Source organism: Lissotriton helveticus, chromosome 4_1 (assembly GCF_964261635.1).
Source record: "Lissotriton helveticus chromosome 4_1, aLisHel1.1, whole genome shotgun sequence".
NCBI lineage: Eukaryota > Metazoa > Chordata > Amphibia > Caudata > Salamandridae > Lissotriton > Lissotriton helveticus.
Window position 1 is genome coordinate 919,119,860 of NC_136063.1, and position 13,573 is coordinate 919,133,432.

General features: G+C 45.9%; 1 protein-coding gene across 3 annotated transcripts in view; it reads left to right on the forward strand.

Moving 5' to 3' along the window:
* Window positions 1-13,573, forward strand: part of RTTN (rotatin) — an 891,871-nt gene that overhangs the window by 636,339 nt on the left and 241,959 nt on the right. For all 3 annotated transcript variants that reach the window (XM_078687523.1, XM_078687524.1, XM_078687525.1), the window contains one exon: window positions 5,698-5,783. In XM_078687523.1, coding sequence (XP_078543649.1) covers window positions 5,698-5,783 — 86 coding nt within the window. The remainder of the gene's footprint in view (window positions 1-5,697; window positions 5,784-13,573) is intronic.

The following is a 13,573-nucleotide window of genomic DNA, read 5'->3' on the forward strand; positions in this document are numbered from 1 at the left end:
TTATGTAAAAAAAAAAAAAACTCATTACTCAAAATGAAAGCCACGATGGCACTTTCACACGAATGGTCGCTGGCACCTGATTGACAGTGCAGGGTCTGTCTAGAGACCCTGAACTGTTAATCACAGCGTGGCATACGCCCTGTGAACCCCCTGCAGTTTGGGGCCTTTCAAATGGGCGCTGTTGGAATCTTTACCAGCAACTCTGCAAATGGCTTGACTGTAACAAAAAAACCTGAAAAAATAGTTTAAAAAAAAAAATCTCTGCAAATGGCTACTTCAGCCGAGTTGATTACAAGCTCCTCGGAAGCAGAGCGGTCTCTGCCCTGCACTGGAGGAGAAAAGTTACCTGCGCCAGCCGTGGATCAGGATACCGGTACTCTCCGTGACTACAGAGAAGTGCCTGTACTAACGGCAAAAAAAATCGGAAGTGCCTGTACTCAGTACCGGTGAGTACCGGCCCATTTAAAGCACTGGCTGCAAGCTCGTGTAAAGTCAACGGTGGGAAGAGGGTAGACTTTGGGTATTGAACAGATTATTGGGAAAAGCGAGTCGTTTTCTCATGGAGAGAGTTCTTGGAACGTTTACCGCCAAATTAAACGGCTGTATCTCCCTTCTGCGAGGTAACTTATGATGTTTGACTGAAGTGTTCATGTAGGCAAACGCCTTGAGTACTTAATTTTTTTTTTTTTTGCGGGTTATAACTCTAGCATTATATTGCAGATAACCATAGCATTACATTACAGTTTGAGCACGGAATACTCAGTCTATTGCACATTTCAACATATATCGCATTCTGTTAGTTGTTCTCATGCAAGTTAGTTCTCGCTGGGTGCTATGAAGCTACAAGGCATGTCAATATGAGGTTGTTTGTCCCTATTTTTCTCGTTACAACCGAACTATATTTACATTTTGTAATTAGGCATATAAAACCACAAACATCTCAAAAACTTAAAGGCATAGCCGGACTAGGCAGCAATTAACTGGACAATCTGTAGTATATCAGTTGGTGTCGTATGGACTGGCGTGCTGGCAGTTTATTTTAAGAACTATATGTCAACTCCTATATCAAGTGTATATCGCGTTGGGTGTAATGGTGTGCTAGGTCCGCCTCCGTTGTATAACTCACTAATGGGGTCTGATCTGTCAGAGGCTTCCTCTGTGGACTGAAATGGCATATATCTTGTAGCTCACCCTGATTGTGACGCCCCCCCCCCCCGTCCAGGTGTGGTGCACTATGTATTGGATGTTGAAGTGGCCAAGGCAGCATTATCATCTCCGGTTCTCGCCCTGTGGGTAGTTGCCTGTTCTCCCCTCTACCAGGTTCTGAGGTTGTAATTCAGCTAGAAGTAGTCCCCATGTTTCCATGTCCCACTTGGCGTTCTCTTCGGTGGGGACTATCCGCAGTCTTCTCTCCTCAGCCACCCCCCACTCCTGCATATCTGCGAACCACTTGTGTATCCTGGACAGAGCAGCTTTCATCCAATGTATCGCAACACGCCTTCTAGCAAGTACCAGCCCCAAGTGCGCAAACCTGTGGTGCATTTTATTAGTCGTCTTTGGGGTTGGAAGTATGCCTAACAAGCGGTGTTTAATGGTGCTCTCAGCTCGTGGACCTGTCACTGCTCTTAGTTTCTCCAGTAACCCCCTCCAGTATTGCCTAAGCCGAGGACAATCCCACGTCATGTGTAGAATGGTAGCTGGTTATATATCGCAGCGGGGGCATCCTGCGGAGCGTGCCGTATTGATGCATGCACATCTATGGGGTGTCATGTATGTGCGGTGCAGATAGCTAAATTGTTGAGCTTGAAATGGGCGGAGCTGGCTACATCCCGTACCTGTGCAAAAGCTCTCTTCCATTCACTATCCGTGAGCGGCGTTGGCAAGTCTATTGACCATCTATCTTTGACCTGCGCAGCATCCACTTTCCAATTCTCATGGAGTCCTTCGTGAAAGGGTTTGGCTGTATGGAGACTGTAGTATGTAGGGAAGTCTTGTTTCCTCACCTTTTAGAGGTGATCAACTGTGCAATCACTGAAGGCGTTTTTCCATCCTCTTGGAAAATGGCTGTGGTTAAGCCCCTGCTGAAAAAGTCCACTCTAGATCCTGAGATACTAAAGAATTTTCGCCCAATATCTCTGTTGCCGGCCCCAGCAAAGATGCTTGAGGTACATCTTAACCAACATCTGACTGCTTTTTTAGATACCTCCGGCATGTTGGATCCTTCCCAACATGGTTTTCGAAGGTTCCATAGCACCAAGTCTGCACTTACGGTGGTCGTAAATAACATCCGCTCGAAGGTCGATAGGGCCCAGACTACTCTTCTGGTCCTGCTCGACCTAACAGCAGCTTTCGACACCCTGTCTTCCCCTATTCTGGTAACTCGCCTTAGGGAGATGGGGGTGGAGGGCCCATCACTGAGCCTCCTGACCTCCTTTCTTAATCAGAGGGAACAGAAGGTTAAGTTGGGAGAGTACCTGTCCCCCACCATACCTGTGCAGGTTGGGGTCCCGCAGGGGTCGGCCTTGAGCCCCACACTTTTTAACATCTAGGTGGCCCCACTTGCCAGGCTGGTAAGATCTTTCGGGTTGGAGGTGTTGTCTTATGCTGACGACACCCAAATCATGGTTTTCCTCTCCCACTCGGTGAGTACCTCCGCCCTTAACTTCAGGAACTGCATGGAGGCAGTCTCACAGTGGATGATCTTGAATTCACTGAAGTTAAACGGAGAGAAAACCGTGGTCCTGATCTTCGGAAGAGATCAGGATATTTGGTCAAGCGACTGGTGGCCTCCATCCCTGGGAGTTTGCCCGCTGCCCTCGAAATTCGCCCGGAATCTGGGCGTGCTGATTGACACCCCGCTTTCTATGGACCGGCAGGTAAACAGAACCGTTTCCACCTGCTGTGGTGTTATCAGGATCTTGAGAAAGATAACTCACTACCTTTCCCCAGAAGCTCGAAAGCAGATCGTGGTGGCCCTGGTCTCATCGAGACTTGACTACTGCAATACGCTCTATTTAGGCATTAATAAGGGCCTGATTCAGCGCTTGCAGATTGTCCAAAATGCGGCTGCTAGATTTGTTCTTGATGTCCCCAGTCTCTCCTCTGCCACATTAGCTAGGAGGAGCTTGCACTGGCTTCCGATTCAGGCCAGGATCTCTTTTAAGATCCTGTGCCTTGTCCATGGGGCCTTGTTTGGAGCAAGCTCAGAAAGCATAAGATCGCTGCTGGTCCCTTACGCTCCCAGCAGAATCCTTCGCTCCTCCAACAAGAATCTTCTGTCTGTCCCCCGGGTATGTAGAGCCAGGTGGGGAGGGAGGGCTTTTTCTTCTCTTGCCCCGAAGTTGTGGAACACCCTCCCCCGGAACTAATAGTACAACCATCTGTTATGATCTTCCGGAAAGCATTAAAAACATGGTGTTTCGCAGAGGCCTATCTGTAATCTGGTATTCGGCTCATATTACATTTTATATCATTTGTTAGGCGCCTTGATGCCTTTTGGGCTAAGTTGCGCAATATAAGATTGCCTTCATTCATTCATTCATTCATTCATAGTATTGATCCTCTGAAATTTAAGCGGGAGTGTCACTGGTAGTGCTGGTATTGACTTCTTTGGTGCTGGGTTATAAATTAGTCATACAGGGATACTCTGGTCCTCCAACACAGCTAACTGATTAGGTTTTAAAGGTAGGTTAAAAATGGTAGGAAGCGTTAGTTATGAGTCCTGTGCAGAGAACCTCCTAGTTCCATAAAGGGTTCAAGCTCTTTCATATCTTATTTAAAAGCTTTGGATTCTCAAAAACATTCCCTGAAAGAGATGTGGACAACTAAAGTAAAGTATTTTTTGACCAGGAGTGTACACACGAACATGGAGCTATATCTTAATGTGTTGCTAGATAGTTAGGAACCTCTCAAGATGTAGATTTCCCAGCTCAATTAGTAAAACCACCAGTACCAAGCTTACTTTTGAACCATAGCTAACAAGAGAGAAGAGAATTTAGAACACCTACCAGAAAAGTAAGGTGAGAGCCGATGACACCCAACTTGTCCTCTCTCTCTCAGCGAACCCCACCCACACAAAGACCAACTTCCACAACAGCATGAAGAACATAGGAACATGGATGACAGAGAACTGCCTCAAACTGAACATAGATAAGAATTATGTCCTGATCTTCGGCAGACACACCGCGCTCTGGAACGACTGCTGGTGGCCGACAGAGCTCGGACCTACCCCAACACCAAAAGACCACGCCTGCAACCTTGGCATCGTACTATACAGCGACCTCTCCACCGAACATCAAGTCAACGCTGTCACCTCAGCATGCTTCCACACGATCCACATGTTCCGTAAAATCTTCAGGTGGCTCCACATCAGCACCAGGAAAAAGGTGACACAGGCCTTCATCCCCAGCTGGCTTGACTACGGCAATTAACTCTATGTTGGCACAACCACTGAACTCATGCAACGACTCCAGACAATCCAGAACGCAGCAGCCAGACTGTTCCTTAACCTGCCCAAGAGAGCACACATTACCCAGCACCCGAAGGACCTCCACTGGCTCCCTGTCCAAAAGAAATGGCAGTTCGAGCTCTTGACCAAAGCCTACAAAGCCCTCCATAATCTAGGACCACACTGCTTGAACCTCCGCCTGACCTACAACGAACCATCACCTCACCCTTGCACAGATGCCACAAATCCACCACAGCTGCACCGGAGGCCGCTCCTTCTCTCACCTCGCCACCAAAGCCTGGAACAACCTCTCTCCCCACCTCCGCCCCTCTCCCTCGCTCAACCATTTCATGAAGGGACTCAAGACCTGGGTTTTTGACTGTCACCAGCAGCACAGTGCCTGGATACCCCCCAGGGTGATAAGTCATGCATTAAAAATACTATTTGATATGATCTATGATATGATAAGGTAAAAACTCAAGGACTTGCAGCCTAATCAGCACTGACATTGAGTAGGCTCTGATTGTTCAACCCTTAGGGGAAGGAAGCAAATCTTGTAAAAGTGTCTTTACATGAGATTTGTGAAGCATTTAGACGTCGTTCAGTACTTGTTGAATCAATAATGCTCACATTCTGAAACTGCAGCAGATACTTTGCAAGATCTGTAGTTCAGCATATTTTTAATTTTTTTTAATTTATTTGATGGCACTACTTTCAACTTTAATAATCATTGCTGGGGATGTCTTTCAAATGTAAGGAATCTGCAGGAGAAATAATGTCTTATTAGAAAAGAAGCTTACTATATCCGATTCTATGATCAGTACCGCTTCCCTCTATAGTCTTAATCTCACTGCCACTTTACTTTTCTTTTACTGGAGCCTTCCTGTTCACGCTGAATATACCAGATCTGATGGCACAGGGGTTTTAGTGGAATTTATACCATAGGGTTTCATCAGATCTGGTCAGCAGCACCTGTGTGATACTGGCACTGTGAACAGGTTTTCGGATAAAGTGTGCTCCAAAGAGGATTTGCAGTTAGTAAACTTTATGAATTTGGATGAAGAACACTGTTATCAAGGAGCTTTTTCTTCAAGTTTAATGGACTTTGAAAGCAAATTAATTTATAATTATAAATCATTAATTTTATATAAGTAGGTTTTATTAAACATTTTCCGTTTTTCATAATCTCAAAATAAAAAAAATATAGAACATAAATAATGACATGAGAATTATGCTATTTTTTCTTGTAGGGTTGGATGACACTGTTCTTTTCTGGAGGGTTCCGTCCAATTTTTCCAATGGGTCACAAGGTTCTCGATCCACATCAACTACTTCAGTAAGTGCAAGTGCAGTGTGTGTGTTTGACGAACCAACCTTTTGTGGTGTTCACAGTTTGAATACATTCAAATTTTGATGAAGTTCCCAACTAGGATGGGGTCTTGTAGTGTTGTGCTTTGTAAAATGCCCTCTTCTGCAAGCAATCTTATTGTTATTCCGTTAAATTCGAGATTTATAGCTTTTTACACTGTTTTTTCTTAACCCCATTAGCGAATCTTTGTTTTAAGCATGGAAAACGTAGTGTTCTGGACTACAATTTCAAATGGATGAGGTCCAGAAGATTCTTGGGTGGGGGAGGGGGGTGTAGAAGGTGAAACACAAATGCTGTACATACCCTTCTATGACTAGCTTATTGTTTGGCCAAAATACTTCTCCCTAGAAAATTAAAGCAGAATTAAGGCCACAGTGCAGCTTGGCACTGGGTGTAGCATTCCCAGCAAAGCATTTCTTGTAAAAAATACTGAAAATGTACGTACCATAGCAATCAGTTTAGTAGGAAGAAGACAGCCTATGGAAACTGCTTAGGCCAGAATGTTAGGCTACTTAAATCCTTTCCTGCGAGAGCTTTGTTACCACTCTTCTGTCCTTCTTCTTACCCCACACACAAACACCTTAATGAAGGATATTTTTTTCAATGCTCCGTAAGGACGTTGTATAAAGTGCACTTAAGGTTGAGAGGGGCAAATATGTTTTTGCGATGAAATATTCCCTTATCCCCATGAAAGCTAGGGCATTACAACCTATCTTGGATTTCCAACTTTCAGTTCCCTCTTATTGAAGTGCAGTCTGAACAAAATGAACACTTCTAGCCTGCTAACAAACCAGTTAGGTGTTTTCCTTTGAACGGTCTCTTGGAAACTTTTCAAGGGGCATATCTACTAAAAGTGTGCACTGCATCTACTGCACAATTTATAATGATCTCCGCGTGTTTGGTTGGAGAGAAAAGTGAAGAAGTGACATGGCACACATACCTGTGTGCCATGCCTGCAACCCACTGCCTATGGTATAGATAAGTCACCCCTCTAGCTGGGTGCACTATACCACTGACGAGGGTACAGTTGCATGAGCAGTGTTCCCATACAGTGTCTAAGTCCATTCAAAGACATTGTAAGAACAGTAAAGCCATAAAGAGTATATGATCTGGGAGTTTGTAATTATGAACTCCACAGCACCATAATGGCTTTACTGAATTCTTGGAAGTTTAGTAGCATACCTCTCAGCACAATAAACCCTCCCCGATGCCAGTGTGGGATTTATTATACAATGCTTTCAGAGGGCATCTTAGAGATGCCCCTGAAACACAACCAGCCCCTGGTGGGGTTCCCTGACAGGTAAACACCAGCCTGCCACCACGAGACAAGTTTCTGGACCCTTGAGATCGGAGCCGTCGATCCCTGTGCCCAGAAACAAAGCCTTTCCTGTGCGGAGATGTTCACACCTACCCCAGATCAGGAAAAGCCATTTGTGGCGGGGTTGCTTCAAAGGCCTTGCCGCTTTTGCAACTCGAGCGCAAGCCTCTCCTATGTTCAGGAGCAGGCCCCCTTCCTGTCTCACCCACTTTTCAGCGGAAAGACAAGTGCGAAAAATTAGAACAGACCAGAAGGTGTGCTCACCTCTGCCAACCCCACCCCTCAGGTGGGGCAGGTGAGGTGAAGCCCACTCATCAGTGCCTCCATCTTGCAGATGACAGGCACTCTCCAATCAGGATTATTGATTATGCCCACTCCCCTACGTGGGGTGAGTACACCAAGGGTGTAGTTCCCATACGGTCAGTTGCCAATTGGCTTCTAACCCGAGATCCCTAAAATTCCCGCTAAATTCAGTAATTAGGGGCAGCCCTGAACCAAGAAGGTAGATTCCTGCAACCTAAGAAGAAGAAGGACGGAAGAAGTCACACAGCAGAGGAGACTACATAGAAGAACTGGCTTGTCCCCAGCCCTACCGGGCCGTCTGCAGTTTCCAGAGATCCTGTGCCAAAAGTCGACCTGTCCTGTAGCCAGCGACCTCTAAAACCCCTGGGAGGACTGACTGCCTTCAACAAAGACCGGATCTCCTGTGAAAAGCAGCGCTGTTCAAAAGAATTTCCAAAGACAGACTCTGAGCCTGATGAGGACGAAGAAACTCAATGCCTGGAACCACCACTGCACCTGTTACCTACGGTCCGAGTCCATTTCTCTGCATTAATATTTGCTATGCTCTGGCCAAGAAGCAGCCTCCTGAAGGCTTAATAGTTCATTTCACTAGAGCTAAGGCTGCAACCAAAGCATTGCATCGTGATGTTCCAGTCCTTGACATTTGTCAGGCAGCAACATGGGCGTGACTGCAAACGTTCACTAAGCACTACTGTCTGGACAGCCCAGTCCACAGGGATGGCCTTTTTGGTATCTATGCTGCTGGACTTCCTGGTCTAAACTTGTCCGCAGTCCCTCCTCTGCGGATGGTATTGCTTGGGTATCTGTTCTAAGATAAGGAATCTGCAGCTAGATGTCTCTATCAGATAGACATGTTACTTACCTTCGGTAACGTCTTATCTGATTGATACATAATGAAGCCGCAGATTCCTTATTCACCCACCCACCCTCCCCGCACTGCAGACAGGTTTTTAGGGTCAGGGCTGATCCCTTTCAGGGCCCTAGTTGTTCTAAACACACCACTGTCAGTGCACTTGATGGCCCTGTGGTCCTGGTGTGGAAACTCATGAAAAGTAACTTACGTTAGCCAGCCGAGGTGGCACCTATATAGGTGGCACCTATATAGGCGACGCGGACACTGCTTCTGGTGCGGACAACGCCACACAAAGCCACCTACCAGTGCGCAAGCGTATTGCTCGAGCAAAAGTCTTCCGGATCCAGCCTGACGCCTGGGATATTCTAAGATAAGGAATATGCGGCTGGATTATGTCTCTCCCAGATAAGGTGTTACCCAAGGTAAGTAACTTGTCCATCTGTGCTTGCGAGCTAGCTAGCAATATCATTTGAAGGATCAAAATAATGGTTACAATAAATCCAACAACTTGTCAAGGTCAAATTTATTAGAACTATTACAGGATAGTAGTTTTAGAACCTACTATCCTGAAGTTACCTAAAGCAGCCCTGTGGCAGCTTCTTCTGATTGTTCAGCATTGAAGAACCTGAGCCAAGCTGCTCCCTGAGTAGTTGTGAAGAGGCCTAGGGCTGAAACAATACAATACAGGTGGGAGGTGATTGACTTCCTAGAGAAGCCAGAGAGATAGAAGATAAGCCGGACTTCAGCAACAGGAGAACAGTTGTTACAGGACCCAGGCCAGGCCGCACATCCTTGATAACCAGTCAAATGGTAGCCCCCTCCCCCATAATTAGATTAGGAGAGGGTCTGGAAGGGGAATGTAGTCAGTTTTTAACCACACCTCTGAGTTGACACGCACACACACATAAAAGGAGAGATTTCCCCGTCTTAATTTATGGAGAACAGTGTATTCTGGGTGAAAACATATGCCACACTTGCAGTGGTCATAACAGAGAGAGGGAACTTTACCCCAATTGGGTGGGGTGTCCACCCCCTGCTGCCTGCCCTGAATGAATGATAAATATGGGCGAGTTACAGGAGCTCCTCAGAATGTCTTTGAATAAAAGGACTGCCATGCTCGACCCTTGGACAGAAGGCTTGCACTCAAAAGGACTGCACCTGCTGCACTCTCAAGGCTTCGCAAAGAAAGGACTGTGCCTGACTCAAAAGAAAAGGAGTGCGCTCCCTGATCAGTAACAGGTACAACAGAGCTGGAAAGAGTTGCCTGCAAGCCCAAAGAGAGGATCACCCCAGCTGATCAGTTGTAACTGGGCTTTTCCTGGACTGTGCAGGTGCATTGTGGGAGGTTGAGTCATAGCTCGCAGGAGGCAAACTAGAGTCTCCGAACCCTTGACTGGTGCTGCTGGAGACTTCTGTCCCCAAAGGAACCAACAAGGTACAAGATCTGAAAGTTTGAAAACGTTATACAAAGTGTTGCTGTAAAGCTCCAGGAGGAGACTGGCTCGACGTCGAGTGTCAAGCTGCCATAGTCGACTCGTAAATCGGCCTCACCACGCTGGTTTGCCCAGCTGAAAGCTCCAGAGCTCCTTGACGTTGAGGATAAAGACTTCCAGAGTCTCATTGTGGCATGGAGCTGCAGCAGACGGCCGTCCTTGACTCAAACTTCAGATCTGAGAAGTCCGAGGACACGCAAAGAGAAAAACTCCAAGAAAAAGACTAAGCCCGAAGGCAAACTTTTGACCCAGACCTTGCACTCATCCTGTCCAACCCGCGCTCCATTGCAGTTGGCCTAACACTTTTATTTTGTCCTGGTCTAGCACAACCAGATAACCCTGATTGGCAATTTAAGCTTTTTGGCGCTAGAATGCACAATTTTTGATTTATCTTAAAACATTCATATCTCCAGTTCCCTACATTGGATTTTTGTCATTAGGTGTCATGTTAAATATTACAATGTTTCCTATTTGTATACATTGGTGTTTGATTTAGATTGTTTTGTGTACTGTTTTTGTGATATTAAATCCTTTACACATATTTGTCTCCTAAGTTAAGCCTGACTGCTCATTTGCCAAGTTACCAAGGGTTGAGCAAGGATTAATTTATTGAGACATGACTGGACCTATTTGTGACTGTGGCATTATTAGTACTACTTACTACTAATCCACTTTCCTACAGGCAGCAGACACACTGGCCATCCAAGTCCAGTAGACTGCCAAATGTGGCACAAAATCTTACCTGTTATAGACTTATTTCCTGAAGATTGGAGAGAATATGCTCAGGTCATCGCTTCCATCACTAATGCAGCAATGGATTTATTGATTGCTGGTTTTTATCAGCTTTCAGTAGACGTGATACTTTAGAGGCAAGTCTGGATCAGGGCCACCTCTTTCCACCCCGAAGTGCAGAGAAAAATATTTGACTTTACTTTTGATGGAATCACTTTGACAAGCATGTGGACAATGCCTTGCAAAGCATGAAATCTGATACGGATGGGGCACTTTCCCTCAGATCCCTTCACTATTCTCCTTCCCCTTCCTTTTGTGGGTTCAGTGTTTTCCAAGCTTTCAGTTGTTGTTACAGCCAGTCAGTATGGCAGACAAGGTCCACAATAGTTCTCATTTATTCAATCAAGTAATGACAAAGTCGATTCATCAGGCAGAGGTCAAGGCTGTCGAGACTACAATAAGTCAGCAGGGAAAAAGTGGTATACCTCCCAAACCCACTCCCAAGTAGTAGCGCCCGGCACAGGTAAACGCTGGGGGGCAGGGTGGGAGGGGGAAGTCGACAGACAACGGAATAGGTATTATTAAGTAAATAACACCTATTCCGTCGTCTGTCAGCTTCCACCCCCACCTGTCTCGCCCTGCCCTGCCACACCCCGCCCTGCCACACCCCACCCCACCGCACTTACCTGTGTCTCCACTGTTTCCAAGAGATGCAACGAGAGCCTGCCCCCAATATAGAGCAAGAGAGGAGAATTTCCTGCTTTGCTTCTGCATGGCCATGGATTGCCACTGTTTTCTGGGTGTTCCTAATCTCACTTTCTGGGTACACACTGAAAGTCATAGAACGACCTCCCAAGCAGCCACACTGGAAAGGACACCAAATGCACCAGTGGGAGCTGCACCATGAAATTCTCCTCCTCTTCAAAAAGGAACAATAAAGTATATCTCTTCCAAATTACATTTATTCCAAGGTTTCTTTGTTCAAAATGAAAACATGAGAATGGACACCTCTGAGAACTAAACAAGCTTCTGAAAAACAATCCTTTCAGATGTTCACCTGTTGCTTCAGGAAGGGAAGCTCCTTACCACCCTGGACCTACATCATTCCTACTTCCATGTCCCTATAAACCCACACCTCAGACCCAGACCACCAGTCCTCTGTGGCGGTACATTACTACCTCTTCACCATGAAATCCACCCCGCTGATATGCACAGAGTGCATCACCCCTAAAGCACCCTTTCTGTGCAAACATATTCACCAGGTATATCCTTACTTGAATGAATAGCTCATCTAGGCTTCTTCAGGGAAAGAGGCTCCTCTTTCTACAACCACTTGTGTCAATTTTTACCATTAGCTAGGATTCACTCTAAGTGTGTGGAAGCCTTCCGTCCACTCAGCAACAATACTGCAGGTTCTAAGAGCAGTCTTAGAGACCCTTCTTGGCAAAGCCTTCTCTCCAGCACAATGTGTCGTAAAACTCAGAATTGGCAACAACAATCTGTTGCAGTCAGTCGATCCCAGTCAGGACATACAAATAATTGTTCAATGTAATGTCATCATGGATAGGATCAGTGCCTTTATTCTGTCACTGAATGAGACTGATTCAGCAGGAGCTCGACCAACAATAATAACACTCAACAGGACCCAGGAATTACAGTATGGTCATCTCCGGAAACCTCAAACAAGCTGTTGTGGTGGAGGCTACCAGCTGGCCAGAAGATCGGCTTTCTGCGTGAACCAACCACAGACAGGGTTATCATCAAAACGGCTGCTTTAATGGAAGTGCCCACATGCAGGAACTGTTCACAGGAAACAATGAGGTAAATCACTCCACATAAATATCTTAGAGCTGAATGCCATCAGACTAGGACAACAAGTGTTGTTGCTGAGACTGGAGGGCCAAACTGTGTTGGGTTAAGGCAAACAATACGCCCCCAGTTTAGTACATTGCACAGCGGGGGGCATAAGGTCTTGATCATTATCAAGAGTCACAGATGCAGGGGGACTGGGCATAGCAATCAGGGTGCACGTTTCCATGGAGCACTTTCCAGGAGTCCAAAATAATCATGCAAACTCACTCAGTCAGGCACTGTAAGACTGCCACGAATGAGAGTGCCTACCGCAATCAGCTGCAGTATCAGTCATAGGGTCCTCCAACTCTAGATCTATTTGCCAGTCTGCAAAATAAAAAATGCCTGTACTATCTCAGCAGATGTTGTCAACCAGAGATCAAAGCAGTACCTTTTCAATGACATCGTTGAGTACCTTTCCCTAATTTGCTCTTATTTCCAGCGGGCTGAGGAAGTGTCTGCAGTGGCTACGCTTGTTCTGATACAGTGAGCTGCGGAGACTATCACTTTATCCACTGTTGAAAAATCCGAAGTTTTGATCTAGACGCAGCGTATTGATACTCCACCACAACCTGAAATCACTCAACCTGGCAGATTGGTTCTTGATGGCTTAGTTGGGCCGTCTCAACATTTATGGGAGTGCAGGGAAATACTGGCCTGACTTGTATGCACTTCTGTGTCTTGATAAAGGTCTTAACCTCTTTTCCAATGCAGCCTGTCAAGTACTGCCACGCTTTCTGGACCTAGTGCAAGAAGATCTCAAATAACCCTGGTCAGAGTCTCCTTAGCAGCAATACTGAGATTTAGAAGGACATATTATGCATTGTTTTGTTCTCCCAGAGGATCATCAAAGAATTCATGAAGTACCTTGTTTAGGCTTTTTCATTGGCTACACCTCCCCAAACCCTCCTGCAAGTACCTTTTGATTTGAATATACAGTGCTTGGTCATCATATCTGCTCTCTCCCAGCCAATCCATTGGGCACATCTCAAGTTCCTCTCAAGGAACACTGCATTATGGCTAGCTTACACTTTGCAATGAGAGTTGGAGAGCTTTAGTGTACAACATAGAGGAACAGCACCTTTGCATCACAGAGGACAGTCACTTTGCGCATCAACCATAGGTTCATTACAAAGGTCCCTCAGACATTCACCTATGTGAAGCCGTTACTCTCTGCTCTTTTTTTTATTTCAAACATCATCTTCAT